Consider the following 24,118-nt stretch of genomic DNA (forward strand, 5'->3'; position numbering starts at 1 on the left):
TGAGGCCTAACCTGCTATCTTGATTTACTAGATCCAGTCTTGTATCTGTCAAAAGTGCACACCCTGTTACGGTTACTCAACTGCTATGGCTACTGCAGCTGATATAGTGAACCATGCTCTTATGTTTTTGGCTTATTTCAATTTATCATCTTCCATGCATAATGTAAGCTTGCACCTCATGTAATGTACCAAAACCTCGGCCATAGTCACCTAATAATGATCTACTTGCTCTGTAAAGTGCTCAAGCACTTTGGGGTAATGTTTGCGCTATATAAAAAACCATACATAGTTTATACAGGGCTTTAAGTGGGTCGGGTCTCACCGGTGCTGAGCACCGTCAGTTTTTTAAAGGGGGCCTCGAAACTGGTCTCTATCGGGCTCTGTTTTGTGCCCTGGCACAGGTTGTCCATTTTTTGCGCACTGCAGTGACAACAGGCACATCGATGTGCGCGTGCTCACACTGCTCCCTTCTCACCAGTGGAGAAGTTACAGCATGACGTCATGCCAGGTGAGTGTTGTAGGGGAAGGGAAATTCTTTAAAGGGAGTCATTTTCTCTCTGGATTTCCCTTCTCTTTTGGAAACTCAGGAGCAGCAACATTGCCTTGGCGTCACCAGGGCTTTAAGTGGAAGCTTTTTCAATATTATATATAAGCCATAGTTGCTGCTTATTTATCTTATGCAACTAACAACCATGGACAAAGCCAATAATCCTGACTTCTTGTAAGTGTGATATTACTTGTTGCATTATATCTTGATGCAATGACAAACAGCAAAATACAAGTCGGACGACACACTATGCTAAACACAGATTTGTAGCTTATGTGTTTTTAAGCCACGCCTTTAATTACATTGGCCACACCCCTTTGCGAGACCCCCCAGTTTTTTCATCCCACTTAAAGCCCTGAGTTCATAGACTTTTCTCTGTTCATGTGCCGCATTTTGTTTTGTGCAAAACGCAAAACCAGATTCCACGTTGCAAAATAATTTAGAATGTGCAAGCTGTTTTGTACAAGAAGTTCATTTATAAGAATTTATCTAATTTCAGTATGAGAGGTTAATCCTTCAGCATATAAAAAAAATATGTCGCCTCCGTAACCTAAGGAGCACATGAAAGACAATTATCGGCTCGAGCAATCAAGTATAAAGCAAGACTGAAATAAATGAGAGGAAACGTGAACAGTTCCCTGCACTCTATTTTGAAGCCATAAGCCCCTTCCGTGATGCAAACGCTGGGCCGCCATTATTGTACGGTCTGACCTCTGACCTACTCACATGGTTTTCATTGTGAGCAGGGTAGCTTGCGGTTTTCCAAAACTTACTTCAAAGGCTTCGATCCATTTCTGATGCTGAATGTAGATTACTCCCAGATCGGCCTGCTGCTGGACAAACGCCCTCTGCTTCTCATCAGCCATGCCAGTTTGGTAGAAGAATTCCGCATAGCCACCCAACATCTGCCACACAGACATATAAAGAACTAAGTTAACGTTTATTGGAGTAGTTACTTTTCTTTGTGCTTTTGTAGAAAAAAGAAACATTACATTTGAATCACTCATGCAGAGCAGCTAAGCCGACCACTGTTTAATGAAAACTAATGAGGCTAGCAAGTAGCTGGGAGCACTTTGTTCATAAACTTTCATGAGAATGAGGTTCATAAAGGATTTTCCAGGACGAATTCAAACTTTTGCAATTTTAACGCCTTCTTACATAACACCTGGTCTACAATGGTGCAGGTACAGATTGACATTTTGGAAATAAAAGTGGGAACATTTCTTAAATTGCATAAATTATGCACTCAATGTGTTTTAGCCTAGGCACACCTGTGGAAGCTTTCACGAGTGTTTCAGAGGCGTGGGTTATTCGCAAGCCTTCAAAAGTCGTTTATAAACACCTTAAAGAACGTGTAAGTGACGCCTGAAACATTTTAAGTTCGGTGTAGCTGCCAGTGTGAGAAAAGGCACCAATTACTAAAGTGCGGGGAAGCGTAGAGAAAGTAGGGATGTGTCAGGAAAAAATACTAATAAATGGCCATTTTTCGAAGGGTAGGGATACATTTACTTTCTCAACAGTAAACACTCAGGTTTTATGCATCGTGCCAAACGGTGAAAAATAGGTCTTATTTCTTCTGGCTAGGAATGCTTTCTGTTCACTGCATAAATATGTTACTTACAAGTAAAAAGAGGTAATTTATGACTGGAATAATTTACACCTGTCATCAAGGAATTGAACCTACAATGAAAGCCTATAGAGATCAAGAATAACAAATGATTTTTATAGCATGGAGGATATAATACGCAACACAAATGTCATCGCGGAGCTAGAAAGACTCAATAGAAATCTTACCACTTCAGGATCACAGAGCCCGTCTCCTATGGCCATGCCCTTGAAGTTGATCTTAATCTTGGCTGTTGGATTATGGGTATGAATATAATAGCCAATTGCAGGCACATACTTGCCAGCATAGGACTGAAACAAAGAACAAATAGTTTAGAAATTTTACATCAACAGGTTCAAGCGTACTTGTGTAAGCACTAAAAACATCAATGTGGTCACTTGATTAGGTTAGTAAATGAAAAAGTGTGCATTGTTGGCCGCAAATGTGTACACTAAGAAGCCCATATTGACTTCGTGTTACTAAATGACCTGGTTTCCCCTTAAACCGAATATTCCAGTCATGCTCAATCAGTTCACAAACACCTGTAAATTGAAAATGCAGATCAGTATGTTCAATAGTAGTGAACAAAGAATAGAAGTCCCAGAAAGTATTAACACCCTACCAAACTCCAGGACTGGAAAATGGTGTCACTATGGCCATAGACCATAGAGTTATCTGGTCAACCTATATCGATTCCAATGTAACACGCATAGGACTCAGCCTTTTAACTAATAACTGCATTTTAGCTGACAAACCCGACGTGGTTGGCAAAGGAAGAATACATAGAAAAAGTTGCTGTCATTGCACCTGGAATAGCTACTGGCCGCGCCTACTCCTCAGTTTTAATAGTTCACTATTAATTAACCGTTTAAAGGCATCAAGCAGAAATTAATGTTATGTGACAACTGGCAGCGACTATATTGTATTCAAAGACTGTAGGAACAATATTGTACATGTTTGATCAAGAAGGAACATACATTAGGGAAAGTCAAATGCAAATATATGCAACCATGGTGTAGGCTCTTATTTGATTGCAAAAATACTAAAAATCAACAAAGGGGTGTCCAGCATAGGGTTGGGAGGCCAGACCTTTGCCACATTTTCAGGATAGCCCCATAAGGCAAATTTACTTAGAATGAATCAAATATGAATTTATTTAAATAGTTGCTGATTGTACCAAAATGATGTCAAAGATCCAGCCTCCCGAACCCACTACTGCCACTCCTGATCTAATTGCAAGCCTCCTACCATTAAAGCACACTTTTCCTATGAAAAGGTTTGCCTAATGTGCTCCAGGTTGACAACCGAGCTCTCCTACGGATTTACTTCTTCACGCTTCCAAATTCCAAAAGGCTTGCACAGATGGACGGGTCTTCAGAGGTCAAATAGACAGCCCCCCTGAGGATTACAAGATCATCTTCCATTCCAGGAAGCATTCAAAACCAGCCTACGCCAGGTTTAATTACCCCAACTACACAAGTGCAATAGAAATAAACAGCAACAAACCACCTTCATGGTGAATATTCACTTTATTAAATGAATGTATGTGTTACTATGTTATAATAATTTCCACATCTTATTGAGAACACATATCAAGCTACAATATAAGAAAAAGAAAAAAAAAAAAACAAGAGGAGGGCCTCGGAAATGGTTGTGAATTAAGAAGCATATTTAAGAAATTTTCCGAAGAGGCCAACGCAACAAGATTTCTAAACATGTATATAGCACTGTTAGCTTAATCCATACGCAAAAGAAACCAAAACTCATATGTAAATTTAAAAGTAAGCGAAGATAACTTGGTTATTCAATAGGAATGAAATAGTATCTTCAACCCTTAGACACCTATGGTGAATGTCAGTATTCACGGTGCTGTTTTGTACCCGTGCAACAAAAGGGCTTTCAGTGATTTTGCACTACAGGCATTTATCCGGCAGGCTGATACTGTATGTTTTAGGTCTTGCCTACTAGACAACACGTGCTGGAGCCCGCCCATTGTAGACCATTAGTTGCTTTTCCTGTCTCTCTCATTTGCGTGCCCCAGCTTGTCAATCTCGTGTTTTTCCCTCCAAGGGAGCATTGCCTCTTTATCGCCACTTTGAATGGCTGACTTCTGTGCTTCCACTTCTTGCTTTTCAGCACAACTCTTTTTGGTTGAACACTCCATGAGAGTGCATGTTTTTTACAGCTGTCTCCATCGTGTACTTTTCTCCCCCTGCACTCAGTGTTTCAGCACTAATACTCATTCATTACGAGGTGCATATTTCGAAATTAGTAGGTAATGCCACACTTTGTAGATAATGCATCCAGAGGTATCAATCTAAAACAGATGTAAAATTACCTTTCTAAATTCTAGTGGCCGGTTAATTGGGCCATGAGAGAACAAACTAAGACTAAGACACTAAGATTCTACTCACACTTTGCTGGTATATCAGAATGGACTGAATACAATGTAAACAAGTATTTCCAGAAACAGTGGGTTGCAGATCGTGTATTGAAAGAACCTAAAGTTGGAATGAATCAAATCTTTCTGGTTACTAAAGATTTTGTCATAGAAAGATCAGGAAGCATTAAATAAAATCTCAGCCAATACTGAACTACTTTATAAAGGAATCAGATAATCAATGGCTCTTGAAATGAACAACAAATATAGGCACACTGAAGCTATAAAGTGTTACTTGAGTACGAATACCTTAAAAAACAAGAGACAAGAGGCGTTTAGCAAACAGGGACAGTTATTTTAACTAAATGTCGCAGCCGGGAGAACCTTTACAGTCACAGGGCTTGAGGACTGTCTCAATTTACATCCAGTTGGCATCCTTTTTAAATACAATTTTGATCAGGTTGTAAAGTTTTCTGGCAAACCATATATATATATATATATATATATATATATATATAGTGAGGATTGTTAGTTGCTGCCTTAGAGTCATAAATTAATGGTCAAATGGTTACTAGAGGTGGGCCTCAACCTTGCATGGACAAAATGCGGCCAGTTGGTAATGTGACCAGATGTCTAGCATCAAAAGCGCGTGATCACTGCGTGTGCTGTGTTCTGATTGGCTACATGTTGTTCCTAACTCATGTGGCATTTGACTTTATAGTGTTTTAGGAGCGCGCGTACCCCCTCCTGCCATGTGTACTTTGTTGGGGTAATTGTCCCTTGCCCACTGTAATGTCGCTGTGCCTATCTGTGGGATTCATCTAGGGTTTCCGGTTTGTGCGGTTATCTGCTAACTACGTGCCATCCCAACTGTGACCTATACATCAGTAACCCCAGGCCTGACTATGTATTTGCAAGTCCGGGTTGATGTGGAGTATTAGACTTAGTTAAACGGGACGTGATTTCATTTTCATATATGGATGTATCATTTTCTGTAATAACTATAGTTTTCCATATTAACAGAACCAATACAAATGAATGGCAGTGATAGTTAACAATCTGAAGAACTCTATTAACATTGTGCTGAAATTACCGCACCGAGTCATCACTTCATTGTCAAAAATCATTATCTAAGTCCCCGGCCTGATACAAGCGAAAGAGAGCAAAGTTTGTGTTTTCAATATGTTCTGCCTGGGCTTCCATGGAACATGATTTGGAGTGCTCATTGACAGATATCCACTAAAGACTCTAAAATGTACACATTGTGTATTGTACACAAGCTTAAAACTCAGGCAAGAGCTGAATGCTTAACTTTGTCAAATGCAATACAGTAAACAAGACCACAAGATCCTAACAAGTGAAAGAAAAAAAACATTCACAACAGTTTATCAGTTCATATTCGAAGAAAGCATTAAAAAATGTTTCACTTGCTGATATGACAGTCTTCAGCATGGGAAGGTCCAAATGCATGCTGTTAACCCAATCGCAAATGGGAAGGGGTCCCCAAGGAACCCCTTCACCTTTATGAATGTATGCAACAACTTATTTTTAAGAGCAGGCAGTGGTCCTACGGACTGACTGCCTACTCTTAAAAAACTGAAAAGAAAACTTTTCATTTTTTTGTTCTAAACGCAACCAGTTTTGCTTTAAGGAAAATGGGCTGCATTTAACAAAAAAAACAATATTGCTTTATTTAAAAGCAATCACAGACATTGTGGCCTGCCCCAGCAGGCCACCATCCCCGTGATTTGAGCGGTTACTATGAGGGGTGGGGGGGGTCGCAAATTATGACCTACTTCATCAATGTTAATGAGGTAGATCGATTTGCAAACCCCTACGAATCGCTACATGAATCTCTTGCAGTTTCATACATTTGTAATAGTGATTACCTAATTGCGATTCACAGAAAATTGCAATTAGGTAATTGCGATTACAAATGTTGATACATGTGGCTCTTAGTCACTGTTTTACTATCATTATCTTCTACCTCCTTGACTACTTTTGAATTTTTCTCTCTCTCACAGTGGGCCAAAGTCTGCAGAGGATAAGTAAGTGCCAGTCTGCCACAAATGCTACCACAGTCTAAAATTAACCTCTGCTCCTCCAAAATCTGGATGGAATCGGACAAGTTCTCTTGGTGTGGAGCCCATTGAAACTTCATATCCCACTGCAGTGCCACGTTGCATAGGCCACAAGGAGAATGTAGTAGGCAAAGAACTAGACTTGCTGAACTGTAGGGAAAGCTCGAAACAGCAGTGTATCCAGAAATATTCAGATGAATGGGAGCCATTGCAAAGAAGTCAGGTGTACTTGGGCATGCTGATCAATAACCCCAATGATGTTAAGAGTCCACTATTGTCTGGAGTTGGTCCATGATGGACTGCAGTGGGCCTGCCTTCAGCAGCCAGTCATCAAGAAAGGGGAAGACTTATACACCAGACCTCTGAAGTGGAGTGGTGTGGCTCACTGGTTAGAGGCGGCAGACACGTAAGCAGAGAACGGCCCGGGACCAGGGTTCAATTCCCGACGCGGCAGGGTCGTGGACCAGGGTCAAAACGGACTCGATAATTCTCGCCTCGGTGCCTACTCTAACCAGGGAACACACTCTGCAACTCTGAGCATTAAGCTTGCCTCATCTCTACAACGGCCCCCCACAGACGGCGGGGATGCCTGGTTTCACCTTGGAGATACCCAGAAAGGGACCATCTCACAGGGAAAACCAGGACGGGTTCCCCAGCGGTCTTCAGCGCCAGGATACTCCATGGAGTCGCAGTGCGCTTTACAAGTACACCCACATTTGAAGGTATGCTGTGACCACTACCATCACTTTCGTAAACACCTGAGGGACACTGGTGTGGCTGAAGGGGAGCAAAGATAATTTAAAGTTCTCTTTGTCCCCCTTGAACTTCAGGTAACACCTGTGGGACTGCAGGATGTGAATGTGAAAATAGGCATCCATTGCTACCATTCAGTCTCCTGGATCCAGGGGATATAGAACTTGGGCCGTGAGCATCTTGAATTTGTGCTTTTTTCAGGAAGATATTGAGAAGCCGAAGATTGGAGTCAAAAAATAACAGTAACGGAGAAACAATAGTCCCAAGTTCCGAAGTGGGAATCTCTATAAGGCTTCATTGTTCAAAAGAGCCTGGACTTCCTGTTGCAAAAATGGACAGATGATCTTCTGACAGCCACTCATGTAGGTAAGATATACAGTGGTTTGGATTGGAATGGTAGGGCATAACCTTGGTTTACTATTTGGAACACTCATCTGAATTAGCCTATTTATTGGTGAGCAAAAGCAAGGTTTGGCCCTAGTGCCCATTAGTGTACCTGTCAGATCTTCATTATGGGGTTCTGTGGAAGCCTGCCCAGATTGTAGGACTTCCATCAGGACATTGGTTTTAATCTCAAATGGATGGCAGCTGTAGGGCCAATACTTCGGCCCCATACCGGATAACCACTGCAAAAGAGGCAGATTCTTCTGTGGATGGTTCATGGGAGAAAATCAACCAAGTGTCAGGTAATTTATCTAGTCCACTATCCTCCTGTAGATCCATATAAAGATTATCATCGTAATAATAATGGGAGGCGTCATCCCGACCACCTCCATTACAGTCTTCTAAGACTTCCTGATCTTTGTGCAGAGTATGAACCAAAAAGGTTCCAAACTACTTGCAGTCACCTTCGTGGTAATGAAGGTGTTCTTTCAGAGGCAGAATAAAGCTGGTCTGCTTGCGCCACAGGTTGTTGAGGATGCGATTTCATTACAGCTCGTGTCGCGTTTGGCTCAGAGACGGGCAAAACAATCTGGTCCTACTGCGACAGGGCAGGCGTCGATGTGACAGGATACAGCATGGACTGTAGTATCGGGCCAATTTGAGCATGATCACTGGAGTTACTGCAGATCGCTCAGTGGGGTCAAAAGGTCCAGAGTACAAATCCACCAACGGTAATAAGGCCGGTTGCCTCCTCGGATCTTTGGGGCTCTAGCCATGCCAAAGGGTGCCAAAAGAATACTAAGGGAGCCAGAAGAATACTAAGCCTGCCAACATAGCTTCCTTGAAAGCCTTTCTTTGTTGCAAGGTCACAGATGATCCTGAAAACTCAGGGTGGAACAGGACAAACTGCGGAATCAGTTCCTCTGTAGGAGACCGCAATCAAGAGGCACACTGATGTCCCAGTGACTATTCTGGGCAAGAGTGGCAGGAGGTGGAAGAATCCTGCCTCATTGTCTTATGTTTTACATTCTACTAGGACTTACTTGATGACTTGGAGTGTAAAGTAGATCTTCTGTTAGAATGGCCTCAAGAATGGGTCAATGTCCTCAACATCTGACAATCCCTACAAAGTTTAAAACCTGTACTTTTTGGAGTCAACATGTCCCTTGCATACTGTGAAATAAACATTGTCGACAATTTTGTCAAAAGACGAGAAACTGTTTTTGGAGCGAGCTCAGAATCTGCATACGAAGGGAAGGAAAGGAAAGAACTGACATCGCCGTGCAGAGGTCGTGCTTATATCCGGCTCTGTCACTTATCAGTGGGATGAAGCAGATGTGGCGCTGCACAGTCCCACCTACTGGCATGCGGGAGCAATGCTATGAAAAATATCCATATCCAGGCTGGCACCGCTGGGTAATCACAAGGTGAGGAATTTTCTATTAAACATACCCACTGGGAACATCAGTTTCCATACGTATGTCAAGACCAAGTCAGGAGTGATGCCTTTTAGAAGGAATGGGCATAGTGCTTCTGAGATGGTGACTACACATATGGTGGGTCAAGTCGAAGAGAGTCTGTCAATCTGGGAATCTGTATAGCCATTGTGGCCAGTCATTTGACCTGCAACATGTATTGTGGCAAAAATGTAAGCTGTGTGCTGCATGTGTCCTGTAACAGTAAGATGTCTTTGTGTAAGATACCATACTAGAAGTCTGCTTTGCACATCAGCTGTGTACACATTGACTTTAATTCAAATACAGCAGGATCTACAACTGCATAGATCGGTTATCATTGTGGGTGACAGCCAATGCCACAGAATACAGAAATTGGAGAATTTTAAGCACACCCTGAAGTTGAATGTGCCAGCGCCAAAGGTGACATCAATGGGGAGAGACACTGGAAGCAAATTTCAATGTTGTTATTACCAGTTGTAGGAAAGTAGGATCTGTTTTTATGGTTAACCCCACTTTTTGCATGGTGTTAAGCTGTTTCTGACTAGTCTGACTGGGATCCTGCTAATCAGGACCCCAGTCCGTGTGCTTTCTCCCCTCAATTGGTTATGGCGAGTACTTGGGTACATCCCAAATTGGCTACTGGTGTAGCAGAAAATTGGAAATCCAACTAGATCTGGTAATAAAATGCATAGCATAGATTTTTTCCTTAAACTCCTCATTACACGCAGCCTTTTATTTGGGGAAGCAATCCCATGCCTAGAAAAAAATTATACTTAAACTGTGGCACTTACATGGTGTGGTAGTACCGCCCCACTTCTAATTCTGCACCTTCAAATAAGGGTTAACATGGTAATGTAGCAAGCCCCGCCCCCATACAAACTGCAAATCTCTTATTTTTTTTAAATTATTTTTATTGGTATTTACACATTACAAAATTCGATGTGACATATAACACATCAGGTTTCGCGGACATTCACATTGGGGCATGCTTCTTGCGGTGATGACTGTGTTCGATTGTTCGAATGTAGACAAGTGGTTGGTTTTTCGGTCTTCACTGGTCTGCCCTACAGGCTTGCACACATATAACATTGAACATATGGGTAAATTGCGATTGGTCGCGTGTTTAGTTGGTACATATAACATAACACAAAACAGATATGTGCTTGGCGGTTATTTTTAGTGACAGACCGCCGGCCCCTACTGGGGTGTTTACTGCTGGTGTAGCGTCTTTTACTTGTTTATGGTGGTTTGTATGGGTTTAGGAATTTGTCTAGTGTTGACCACATTCCTCTGTTGGGATTTCTCCAAGGTGTATGTCTTAGTGCAGTGTTGTCCACCCCTCTGAGATACGTCACCCAGTTCAACCACCCCTTGAATGTGGCTTTGGTAGTGTCTTTCCATTTGGCTAGCACTGTTTTGACTGCTGTCATCAGGAGGAAGTCCAGGAGGTTTCTGTCTTGTTGTGTGGCTATGTCTGCTGTGATGTGTGCTGTGGTTATAGTGGCAAATTCCTGTTTTAGAGTGCAGCCTAGGGCCTTGTTAATGAAGCTGAACACCTTCTCCCAGAATTTGCTGACCTTACTACAGTGGAAGATGAGGTGTGCGAGGTCCCCCTTTTCTGAGCTACAGTTCCAGGAGCAGTCGCTGTCTCTCAGGCCTAATGCTGCTAGGAGCGCTGGTGTCCAGTATGCTTGGTGTAGTAACCAGAATTTCATCTGTGCTAGTACTGGGGATATCATATTTTTTGATGGGGCCGCCCAGAACGTTTGTAGATCTTGTTCGGTGAGTCTGGAGCCTAGCTGCGTTTCCCAAAAACTGGTGTTCTTGGCATTAGGTTTGGAAGAGACAGGGCGAGGAGTTTGTTCAAGTGCGATACCTGGTGTCCTGTCTTGTTTATGTTTTCCATGTACTGAAAGATTGAGGGTTTATGTTTCGTTATTTTTGGATTTTGTTAAAGCTGTTCTAATTGCTAGGAAGTTGTATAGTTCTATGTCTGGGAGGCCGTGTCATGTTTTCAGGCTGTTGAAGGTGTGAGGCGTCCCCCTCGTCCTCCAGCTGAGCTGGATAAGAGAATCCTAGTTTTCTCCATGATTCTATGTCCAGGGGCTTCCCTCTATATTTAATCTTGGGGTTTGCCCAGAGTGTTTCCCAGTGCGAGTTTTTGATGCTATGCTAGAGCTTCTGGTCTACCCTGAGCAGTGCGTGCCTAGTGATCTTAAATATCGGTTTATTCTTTTGTGCTTGCTTTCTGGCGGTGAGGAGAGTTAAAGGATCTGTGTTGTTTAGGATGGCCTTCTCCACGAAAGCCAGGTTGGAGTGTATTGCTGGTTCGGTAGTATCCAGTGCATTCCTCGTCTTGCTACGAAGGCTGTCTGGAAAGTTCTCAGGTCCGCCACGTTTAGTCTTCATAGCTTTTTCTCTAGTCTTAGTTTTGGGAGGCCTATTCTAGGTTTATTGTCTCGCCATATGAATTTGTTTAACATGTGGTCTATCTTTCTGTGGAATTCGTCCATGAGAGCCAGTGGGAGCATTCCTGCTAGGTAGTTTACTATAGGGGTGATCATCATCTTTACGGTGTCTATTCTCCCCCATCATCTCCCACTATGTCCCCCGAAGGACTCTGCGCTCCTCTGGAAAACTGCTTTTGGCAGCCCCCCGTGTACGAAGAGCCAAATGGGGTGGCAGAGCCTTTTCCACCCTTGCTCCTAAGTGGTGGAACGAACTTCCTCTGGATCTGAGATCTCTCCCGTCCCTACAGAACTTCCGTACTGCCTTAAAAACCCTTTTCTTCCGCCAAGCATATGTTTAGGTTCCTATGTCCTTTTCCTGATCATTCTTTTATCTTTTGCTAGGCGCCTTGATACCTGCGGGTCATTGTTCTTGCGCATTATAAATTTTCTTTCAATTCAATTCAGGTGATGAACTTGGGCGACCAGGTTTCCAGTAGCCCATTGATCTTTTCTAGGGTAATTTTCTCATTCTGTTCTAGAGTGGTTCTTAGGTTTTTCCCAAATTGGATCCCTAGATATTTGACAAACCCTGGTTGCCAGGCAAGCCCTGAGTCTCCTATTACCCCTCTGGTTGTGTGTATGTTGAGGGGCATGAATTCTGATTTGTCTCTGTTGAGTTTGTATCCTGAGTGTCTAGCATACATCTCTATGGTGTGTATGAGTGCTTGTATGGAGTGATCGGGGTCCTCCGTTATTATGAGTAAGTCGTCTGCATAGGCTGCGAGTTTGGCTGTGGTATTGTTAATAGTTATACCCGCTATATCTCTGTTGGCAAGGAGGTCCCTGATCAGGGGTTCGAGTGCTAGTAAGAACAGCATTGGGGATAGCAGGCAGCCTTGTCTCATTCACCTCTGGAGGCAGAATTGGCTAGATGTTGCTCCGTTAATAGCTATCTGTGCTTTAGGGCTTTTGTACAGTGCCATGACTTTCTTCGTGAAACTTTCCCCCAGGTTGTACGCTTGCATACTCTTTTCTATGAATTGCCAGGATACCCTGTCAAAGGCCTTTTCTGCGTCTAGCGTAATGGCTACCACTGTGTTGTATGATTTGGAGGAGTGCTCTATGACCTGGCAGAGGAGTTTTGTGTTGTCATGAAACATGCGTGTTTTCAGGTAGCCTACCTGTGAGTTTCCAATCAGCTGTGGGACCACTTTGTTTAATCTTGTTGCCAGGATTTTGGCGTATATCTTGCAATTTAAGTTTATTAGTGAGATGGGGCTGTAGTTTTTGGGCCACTGTGAGTCTTTGCCTTCCTTGGGTATGACAATTGTGTTGGCTTGTGACATAGATTCTGTTACCTTTCCCTCCCTTTCGTAGTGGTTGAAGCCTTTAATCAAGACCGGAAGTAGTTGGTCTTGGAAGGTTTTATAGAAGGGGCTGTACATCCATCTGGCCCTGGGGCTTTGTTGTCTTTTAGGGACCCAATAGCTGTAGTGATCTCATTGGTTTTTATGTCTTGACCTAGTGCTCTAGCTTCCTCTTCTGTTATCTTGGGTAGGTTAAGTTCATCTAGGTAGGCCGTACATCCCTCCTGGTCCAGATTGTCATCTCTTTCGTAGAGCTCTTGATAGAATTCCCTGAATGTGTGTAGGATCTCCTTATGTCGGGTATGTGCCATGTTGTTTGCGTCTGTGATTGTTGAGATGCAGTGTTGCCTTTGTTTGTGTTTGAGATGACACTAGGATTTTTCCTGCCTTGTTAGCCTCGCAAAGGTTTATTTGTTAGTAGTTTCTTATCCATAGTCCTGCTCGTTCGCTAAGAATCCTGTTGAATTCGTACTTCTTCCCTGTGAGTTCTACAAGCGCTGCAGTGTTCGAAGTGTCCCCAATATGCTTAGCTTCTAGTTGTTTGATGTCATTTTCCAGTTGGTCTAGCTGTGCTTTTGCTTCTCTGTCTCATCTGGCTTTGATCTCTGTTAGCGTGCCTCTGATAGTCGCTTTACGCACGTCCCACAGGCTTTTTGGATCTATGTCTGGTGTGTCGTTGTCCTTGATATAGTCCCTAATGGCTTTCTCAATTCTGGTTTTGTCCTCCTGTTTTGCCATGACTATACTGTTGAATCACCAACTGCGGGTGATGTGTTCATTGTGTCGACCTGTTAGGTGTAGGCTGATGCATGAGTGGTCGGAGATTGCTGTTGCCGAAATTTCCATGTGTTCTATCAGGTGTGTGTGTGAGCCTGAGATGAGGATGTAGTCTATCCTACTGTAGGAGTTGTGTGGGTTGGAGTAGAAAGTGTAATCCCTGGTGTCAGGGTGTTGTAAATGCCATGGGTCTTCCAGGTTGAATCTGTTACATATGTTCTTTAGAATGTTGTGGGATGCGGGAGGTCGGGTTTGGGACATCGATTGTCTGTCTAGTGTGTGATCCAGTGCTAAGTTGAAGTCGCCTGCTAGCACAATCATATCGTTCGATTGGTTTACCTCTAGTTCCCTAGTTAACCCCTCCCAGTATGTTGTGTCATCTGTGTTTGGTGCGTATATGTTTGTTACTAGTATGGTTTCTTCACCTCTTTTCAGCTGAGTAATCAGTAGTCTCCCTTCATTGTTGTACTGTTCTCTCAATGGTTAACTTTGATTTACTGTTTATCAGAGTGATGTTTCCTCGTTTCTTGCCCACCGCCGGTGAGCAGGCTACCTGACCTATCCATCGCCCTAAGCTTGTTCGCATCCTCCTTGGAGAGTTTGGTTTCTTGTAGTAGGATAATATCACCTTTAGTCTTTGCCAGGTAGTCTAGTACTTTCTTTATCATAATCGGGTGATTTAGACCTTTCACGTTGAGGGAGACAATCTTTAGGTCCGCATGCAGTGCAGCATTGTTATTCAGTGCCATGGCTTGTAGTGCATGGGGCTTGCTATCTGCCTCATCTTAGGCTCTACAGGGTTTGGTGTCTGCGGCATTTGTGCTCTTGTGGTCTATCTGCGTGAGTCCAGGTAGCCGGTTGTGGTGGCAGCTTTGGCCCGGACGGTCTGTCTGAAAGTTTGGTGTGGACATGACGCAAATCTCTTATAACTATTGCTTTTCCCAAACTATAATTGCCAGTTACCATCTGTCGAAAACTGTGTTCATCTGTATAATAGGGGATGGAGGAGGGCAGCGCCAAATTAGTTCACTACTGATAATCCCTGATTTTGAACAGAACCGGCTTCTCAACCCTCTTGGATTGAGGAAATGAGCATTTACAATCAACGAGGAATACATTATCTCATACCACTGGTGGGACAGTGTGTTTTACACAGAACAAGATTAGGAGAGAGAAGTCCTGAAACTTATGGAAGATAGTGGAGTGCAGGGGGATTCAACAGAGAACGAGGGAGACCAACAGGAGTCTAAGAGGAATGGTGCAGTGCCAACAGAGGGCTGTAATTTTACAAGACAAAATCTAATGCTGCAACTTTTAAGATGTACGGAGGCAGAAAACCTAACTTTTGGTGCTTTTGTGGACACAATCAGAACATTGCTAGATTATGAGGCATGAAAAGCATGACTTTTTTGTTGCACTATAGGTAATTAGTTATATCAATAGCAGCTTGTGCTCGTTTTTGAAGTTGATTTTTATGCCTTTAGGTGGGGTGAATTGCCAGACACATTTGTCTTTCCTTACTAAAACTGAAACCAGCTGCTACACTCAGAAAGGAAAACGAACAGGGACAAAAATATTTAGCCATTACTTTCAACAGTTGAAGTTCTGTTTTGATCCCAGTTAGAAAGAGTTTCATATGCTAGCAAAATAAAATAACATATTGGTGTTTGCAATAGTTAAAGGATCAGGGTGTTATTTAAGTAAGAAATAAACATATTTTGGTACTGGCACTTAAACCGTTACCACACAGGGAATAAACTCTCCATAAATATGATGCTCGAGTTAACACTAGTTTGATTTAAAAAACTTGCGGTCTATAAAAAGTTCCCAATACACAAACAGCAAGAAATAATAACATTACTAACAGTACTCTAATTCTATTTTCAGGTAAACAAAGTATTTAATAGAAATGCTCTCGAAAGAATGCAACGGAGGTCCCGTCTAATTAACCCGTTCGCTTCGGGTGTCGGCCAACGGCCATCGCAAGCACTACCTCGGTAGTGCTGCGCACGTCCGTTGGCCGACACTGCCTGCCCGTTTTTTAGAACGTTCCGCACTGGAGCGGAACGTTCGAAGCAGTTAAGGCGTTAATTGACATTTTTGTAAATGTAAATGACGCTTGGGTGAGTAGAATGAAACAATTTGGAATCATAAATTTTACTTTAGACTCATTTGTATGGCGCATGAATCATTCCCAGGGTGATCTCTCGGCGCCAGAGAAGAGGGACCATGTATGAAATAAGATCTTTAAAATAGCCAGGTCTTGAGCATTTTTTTGAATTGAGATAGGTTGGGGCAGGCACAAATTTGTTCAGGGAGCTCGTTCCAATGTTTAGGGGCCAGATAAGAAAACGCACGGCCATCCATTTCGGCTTTCCTTTATCCGCGTGCAGAGCAAACTGCAAATGCTAGATCTTAGTTGTCGTACGGGTTGGTAGCGTACAATTTTTTTAGTCAGGTAGGCAGGTCCCGTTCAGTGAAGGGACTTAAAGACCATGCATAGCAACTTGAAGATAGCTTGTTTCCTGACAGTAAGCCAATGTAGTTGGCGTAGGAGAGGTAGGGATGGGGTTTGTGCTGGTTTATTGAGGGCAAGACTAGCTGCAGTATGTTGAATACCCTGCAGTTTAGATAACAGGTCTTCCCTAATTCCTACCATAAATGACACTGCCCGATCCATAGAATGTTTTGGGGGAATGTTATAATCATTTAGAAGGGGGGGGCTTGCAATAGAGGAAAACCCACTAGTATGATGGCTTTCCTACCACTGTAAACTAATGTTTTGGGCGAGAAAAGGGCCATTTTTTGGTGGCCTACCCTGCAGAAGCAGATGAACACACAGTAAAAGAATGCCTTAAGTTTGTGACTATTCACAATATTGTAGGTACTTATCCACATTGGAAAGTTGTAAAGAAATGTCCTTTTGAAAATCAGGAGTGACTTCCAGGAAGGGAAAGGAACAGAAGATCCACGCAGTTAATCCACCCTGTTGGTGGAGTAAAGAATGTTTCTATGTGCAATTTATTTTCCCAGTGGTGAAAACCGTCAATTATGCATATACACAATTTACTTATGTGGATTTATCATCCAGCTTCTCACTAAAAATACTCCTGAAATTCATTATGAATACAATAAACGTTGAGGAGCCAATCCAAACGCGAGGACAGAGTAGATGGTGGACCTTTAAATTCTGGGCGTTGTGAATGGAGCTCTTCTTGAGTAAGTTCTGTGGATATGTAATTGATCAGTCTCGAAGAGCAGAGTTTCCCATAAAAATGGTTATATTAGCGAGCACCGATCCAGTATCAAAACTAGGTCTCAAAGATGTCAACTTTGCCAAGTCATAAATGGTTTCACAACCACCTCTAAGAAAGACAGTTAAAATCAGCATAATATTTTATTTCAGATATTAAGTGTTTGAGAATCATGGAATCTTGCCCTCCGAACAGTGAGAATTCAGTAGAACATTTACATAGTCAGTGGCAAACTTGAGAATATAGCATGTATCAAGCACTCCTGAACCTACATTACATGCTCCTAATGTAAAGGAAGAATTGCAGAGAATTTACATCACTTGAGGGTTGTAGCTTTTTGGACGTATGGGATCATAATGGTACCCTCAGTTTAAACTTTAACTGTTGGCCCCAAACAGAAAAATATTAACGTTTGTGTCGATGCAAAAAGATTAACACTGCATGGTAAGGGGCTAATTTCTCCGTAATTTTGTGCTTTCATAGTGCTGCAGTTCCTCCAGTTCCATTCTCGCTATAAAGCAAAGAAGCAAGAAAGTCATGGACTTCATGATTTATTCTATGGGCACATGAATTACTGTTGGATGCTCTGAAAGGAAGTAGGGAAACGTTGGGTTAGTCATAAAAAGGAGGTCATGAGAAAGGAAGGTGACTGGGTAATGGAGACTGAAAATCTCAGAGAAGGTGGAACAGAAATTCAGCCTTAAGTAATTTCCTTCAACAATAGAAAACAAAAAGTCCACTGTGGCTGAGCATGCTAGAAGTCTACAAGCGAAAATAGACCTGTTGCAGCAATAATGGGATATGGATATTCAATATATGGCAAGGGAGTTATTTGGGAGCACCGACGGATCAAAGTGAGGACTCCTCACCCTGTGCTCTGCAGAGGACGACAACCTTCATTTGTGGTCAGTGGGCTCCTTGCACCCATGGACCTCAGTGCTTCTGCAATGATGATAGATATGCCTTTGGATGGGTGAAAAAGTGTGATTGTGAAACACAGAAGGCAAAAGGACCATAAGCGAATCCAATGGTGAAGTTAGTAATGCTCCACAAACTGAAGAAGGTGCTCTAGTGTCCCTAAGGTGCAGTTCTAGGGTCTGCTTCAAGGTAGCCTGACATCCCTCCCTCTCTGCAAGGGACCCTCCGTAATTAACCCCCATCTTGTGTTGTATGCAATAGGTTCTTGCCTACAGAATCCAATGCATCCCTCCCGGTCTCCAATGAACAGCACTAATGAGTCCAAAGACAAATTTGCTGCACAGCACATAACGCAGCAGAGGGAGGGAAGAACACCAGTTATGGGGATTGAGCAATTTTAACTGGATGAGGAGGTGGGACTAATTCTCGTATGTGCTGTCCATAAAAAGTCTGCACCATCAAGCTATTGATTCTACTGTCAAGATCGAGCAGTCTCCCATTATCCTGGATCAAGGGAGACGTAGTAAACCTCTATTGAGGGGTCGGGGGAACTTCAGGTGAAACTCTTGGACAGCAGAGACTGGTATTCTGTTGCAGAACACCAAAAGAGAAGAAAGGGGCACCCTGATTGGACAGAGACAGTTGGATTGGCCAAGAGAATAGAGCAGGAGGGACAAAGAAAGTCAAACTCGGACAAGAAGGTAAGGTGCAGAGGTCCTCAAGTGAGGACTTTTGTCTTTCACCATCCCAGAGATTCTTTTAATCATTTACTTGAAAAATAACTGCCCGTTGTTTCTGTAACCTGAAGGAAGCTAGTTGACAGGCAACAGCATTTAAACCAATTGGCAGCATTTTGTCTGCAAATTTATTTAGAATACTCCAGGTATGGAATTCATGTATTCCACTGTACTCATCAGCAGTCAAATATCTGCGTGGAGTTGCGTGAATGTAATAGAGGTTCTGATTAAATACATTATATAGTGCCTTGCTGAAGAAAGCAATGTATGTGATTACATGAAAACTAAACACAATTGGAATTAATTATATTATTTTCTCTAGGAATGAGTGGCAACATTGTTCACCCCAAAATGCACAAAAATGTGTGACTCGATTGTAATGGGACACAGCCAACGTAGAAGATACTGTCATGATATTTTCTCTGATACACAGTAGCATGTGACAATGCATCACCAGTAAACACCTGGCCTTCATATGCAGCTCATCTTCCAGAAAGGAGGCCATCCCCAAAAATATCCCTCTTCGTTCACCAGAGGGTCTTTTGTGAGTCAAGGAAGGTAAAATACAACTTTAATCTGCCTTTTCCGCCCAGAAATATCTTCTATTAGGGCCGCACAGTAGTTGAAGTTGGAAGGTTCAGAGTGTGGGAGTTGGTGGCATAGTATAACCAAATGTCCCATGGCAGCAGGATGTATTGTTCATTAAATGGCCGCTCCAGTGTTCTCGAACCAAACAAAAGGAAAGACCCAATTACAAGGGAACAGGGTTTAAGAGACTATATGAATAATAGAATATTCTACTATATGAGAGCTAAATAGGCCAATAAAGAAAATCCATACTTGGGAGGCTCACTGGGTGTAAAACACCTTCTGGCTTCCTCACCCTCATCCTGCAGCATCTGTGCTGGTTCTTACCAGGACTGTCGTGGGAGCTGGACCGGCGAGGATGCTACCTTTCCCACTGCTCCCTCTTCCCGGTTAAACTCTTGAGAAGTAGAAGCGAATGGCACTGGCAGGGCAAAGGGCTGTGCTCAGACTCTGGAGGTTTTCCCATCCTTTTATGTTCTCCTGGTGTCCTGCGTCACCATAAGTGGCCACGCCCTGGGCAGGACACAGCTTTGTGCCAAGCAACACCTGATGCACTTCTTACCACCTCTCTATCTTCCACTCAAAACAACCAAAGCTTATGAGGCTTTTGCCAAAGTCCTGGGGAGATTTCACACCCCGGAAAGAACATCGGCTGTGCACAGTCTCCAAACAGGAGCTGGAAACCCACCCTGAGTGTGGTTTGCCACATTACTTTGCGTTTCAGCATAAGATATCAGCTCTTCACCTGGAGACCATCTAAAAGGAGCTCGTATTGTGAGGCACATGGGGCCATCTTGTGAGTTGAAAAGCCTATGAAAGTGATAGCAGAAAGAAGGGCGGGGGGCATTGCTTCACATGGCCACAGGCCCACTAACTCCCATTAAAAGCTCCACAGATCCTGATAAAAAGGAGAAACAGAGTCTAGAATGCTAAAAGTTGCAGGCCTATTCTTGCACTATAGGCCGCTGCCCCTCTACTGTTTTAATGTAGTTAAACTACCTCTCTTGACTACAATCAGGGTTACCATAACTAGTTCCGAAGAGTTTTCAGCTGTACAGTGACGCGGGTCTATTAATCGATTCATATTCTGTTTTTCTGCCCACTGCTTGGAGTGCTTTAGGGGTGCTACACTAATTTGCCAACAACACGGAAACGGTCTTTGAGTGAAATTATTATTCCACCATGACAGCCACCTTAAAAGCTGCCTCCACTTTGATATTTGGGTTCCTCTATGCAGCTTTCTTGATTTTTATATATTGATTTGACCCAATGTGCACTGCATACATTGCAAATGTAACCACGTCAAGGTGCTTGCACTTGTTTGCTCTGCACTAAAGTTTTGCTGAGGTAGGTAAATTAAGCATGTCTGGAAGTGTTCTGGGTTCATAGGAGACCACTCGACACACAACCAAGGGCCATTCCAGGTTGTCCCTGTCCAGGGTATAGGCCCAGGGACGGTGTTTAGTTACCGACGGGATGCTTTGCACCTCTAAAGAAACCTATAGACCGCTATTATCCCCCTCTCACTTGTGCCAAGGGCAATATATAAGCAGGTTCAGCCTTTTATTAACATGTTCATGTCCAAGAGAGGCACATATGAAACCCAACCCTTCTCAACATTTCACGCAAAATATAAATACAAGCCTCCTAGGCTGCCAACCAGGAACAAGAGATAGTACGACACCCATCAAAAGAGTCCGGAGCATGTGCAAAATCGGGCGATAGACAAAATCCTGCGCGTTTGCTTTGGTCCCTGGGGTGTCGATGGATATGTGTTACAAACCAAAGACTGCACCAGAACCAGTGAGTCTGCCAATGCAACATTGGTCCTCCTGTCAAACCACAAACTCCTGGTGTGTTATTTAGGTATTGACAGACTAGTAGCATTAAGGACATCATTTCTTTGGGAAGCAGGATTCCCAGAGTTAAGAGAATGTGTATTTTATTGAGAAACAATATATACACTGAACAAACTTAAAAACACGTTTTAAAGCTCTGGCGTTGGGAATTAAAGTTTAAGCATGAAAATAGAAGTTTTCATAAGGTAGTCATGGTGTGCCCAAAATAAAATGTACTGTTCACACATCTTAGAAAATATAGCAACGCTTTTTTAATGAAAAACAAAACACACACACAACTCTTCCACATAAGTGCATGCACACCGCTAGCAGAATAGTATTAAGGAAGAAACCCTGACTTGGCAAAGTTGCAAAATAAGAATTATTTCGCCATCTGTTGGGCGATGTAGGAATAGCGATAGATAAACCGGACAAAACGAATTCCAGTGAACATTTCAAACACCGACTGGAGGGACTCTGGAGTAAAGTTATCGTTCCAAATGTTTTGCTTAATCCACAAACCACTCCACAATCCCAAATGTATTGATGTAACAAATTCACTATAATGGCTATACTCAAACAATTTATCTATTTGCAAGATGAGTAATACAATTCTGCTCAACGTAGCTGCAAACCTTAACCAGTATCATCAGGGGACAGGAAGACAGGTTCCTCATAATTCTAGGCCTCATTCTGCTCAAGAAAAGAAGAAGTCACCAGAAAACGAAGGTTATGGCCTTGGAGTAAAAGTGTGATGCTTGCCAAAGAAGACAACTAGAAGTCCGACACCTGTACAACCTATGCAGCAGGGCGGATGCATCACTTTCGACAATAAGTGCATAAAGCATGAGCGCTCATGCTTGTGAAAAAAAGTTTGCCACACTCTTCGCACACAGAACAGCGATTCTTCTTAAGAATACATAGCACATCATACTTGTGTACTTGTGCACGGTTGCGCTGTGATGGTTTAAGAAAGTTGAAGATGCATAACCATCCAGTTTAGGGTCCCTATAATGAACCATGCAATAAGACACTTAGGTCCTCATTGTGAGTGGCCTGGTAAAGTTGTGTGAGGATGCTTCAACTGGGAATACCGATACTGCACAGTATTATTGACCCAATAATGGTCGATTTCGAGTTTTTCAGCAGGAAAGGGGAATAACATATGGGAATGGTTGTTACTGCTCTGAGCCCCACCTTAGATTTTGGGATTATTATAGGCCTTTTTTCGTGTTTTAATAAACCAGACTTTAGCAGGAAATCTGTGTGGTAATAAACCCATTACATGTAATTTTGTTTTGGCAGAAATTTGTAATCTAGACTTTTTTGTTGTAGGTTTACTTGTAAAGTAAAATAAATCTAGCACTCCATTGTGGCACCATCCTTGTGTACATGCTCTAATAAAATCCACTTATGATCGAGGTATTTGTATGTGATAGATTCAAGTGTCAGAAACCCACTTTCTTGACAGCGAGAGAACACACGAGGAATGTTAATATGAGAGTATGCAAAAAATGATGAATGGAATGTTTGAATTAATCTCAGCCACTGCTGATTACTTGGGGCCGCATCTTGATCCATTTGTATTTTGACATCATGCCACCTCAGTTTGGACCCAGCTACGTGCAAAACAGTCTTGACCCTGCTGCAATGGGAACAGTTTAGCCCGAGCTGCCAAGCCAGGTCCTCCCTGAACTGGAACAAAAGCCACCCAGGACTGGTTTCCACCCTAGTTAAGGCTCATCCGCCGCCAGATATAGTTTGGTTCCAGTGACACTGCGTGCACTGAATCCACACGTCTAGGCAAACCAGCCCCACTTATGGCAACACACAAAAGTATACAAAACGTGATGGATGGAATGCTTGAATGAATCCCAATCACTGGTAATTAATTGCAGTTGCATCCCAGTCCATCGTTATTTTCCACACCATGCCACTTCAGTTTGGACCCAGCAGTGTTCAAATCATTCTTGACATTGCTCCAGTGGAAACCGCCCACCCAAATTGCCAAGCCCAGTCCTCCCTGAACTAGAACTAAAGAAACCTAGGACCAGTTTTGCACCAATTTGGGTCTTTGGTCCTGAGTGGCTAAGGGTATCCCAAGACGTGGATCTCTTGCTCACTGTGGCATGGAAAAAAGCAACACTTGACCAAAAAAAACCCAAGCAAAAGAAACTGGTCTTGAGTTGCTTGTTCCAGGTAAGAGAGGACCTAGCACGGCAGTTCCGACTGGACTTTTCGTATTGGAACAGGTTCAAGACTGATTTGCATGTGGCTGGTTCTAATCTGCGATGGCATGGTGGGCAAAAGAAGGATGGGTTGGAAAGCTACCTAAGCAATTGCCAGTGGTTAGACATATTACAAGCATCCTCCCATCACCTTTTCTGTGTTTGATGTACCACACTAAATGGTCAAGAGTATGCCCAAATGTGGGTGCTTTGCTAATTCTGCTACCGGAGCCAAACTACACCAAACTCAAGGGCCCCAATCAGGGTCAAACCGGTCTTGGATTGCATTTTCCAGTTCGGGCTTAACTTTTCCTAATAGAGTAGGGTCAATAATGATTTGCTTGTGGCTGGGTCTAATCTGAGGTGGCATGGTAGGCAAAAGAACAATAGGTTGGAATGCTACCCAGAGCAATTGCCAGTGGTTAGACTTATTATAAGCATCCTCCCATCACCTTTTGTGCGTTTTATGTTAATATAAGAGTGTCAGGGAAGAGCATACCAAAAAAACCATTATGGGCCTGATTATGAGTGCCCTGGAGGAGTGCATAGTATTAATTGCACTCAAAATCCAACTTCCAGCTGCTGTGAGATTTTCAAGAGTGAGAACATGTACACATGTATACACACATACATATGTCTACATATGAAAAACAAGCATTTGCAATGCAATCGGTCTCGCTTTGGGAGCTTATATGCATTTTGCTATGCAGCACATTAGCCTGGGTACTGAAACATCCACTGTTATTTAACATG

At 42.8% G+C, this 24,118-nt stretch overlaps 1 protein-coding gene across 4 annotated transcripts in view; it reads right to left on the reverse strand.

Annotated features, from left to right (window-relative positions):
* The window catches only part of CPVL (carboxypeptidase vitellogenic like), a 799,647-nt gene that overhangs the window by 431,797 nt on the left and 343,732 nt on the right, over positions 1-24,118 (reverse strand). For all 4 annotated transcript variants that reach the window (XM_078663502.1, XM_078663501.1, XM_078663503.1 and 1 more), the window contains exons 8-9: positions 2,342-2,464; positions 1,321-1,452 (exon numbers count right to left, since the gene is read on the reverse strand). In XM_078663502.1, coding sequence (XP_078519628.1) covers positions 1,321-1,452; positions 2,342-2,464 — 255 coding nt within the window. The remainder of the gene's footprint in view (positions 1-1,320; positions 1,453-2,341; positions 2,465-24,118) is intronic.

This window comes from Lissotriton helveticus, chromosome 10, assembly GCF_964261635.1.
Source record: "Lissotriton helveticus chromosome 10, aLisHel1.1, whole genome shotgun sequence".
Taxonomy (NCBI): domain Eukaryota; kingdom Metazoa; phylum Chordata; class Amphibia; order Caudata; family Salamandridae; genus Lissotriton; species Lissotriton helveticus.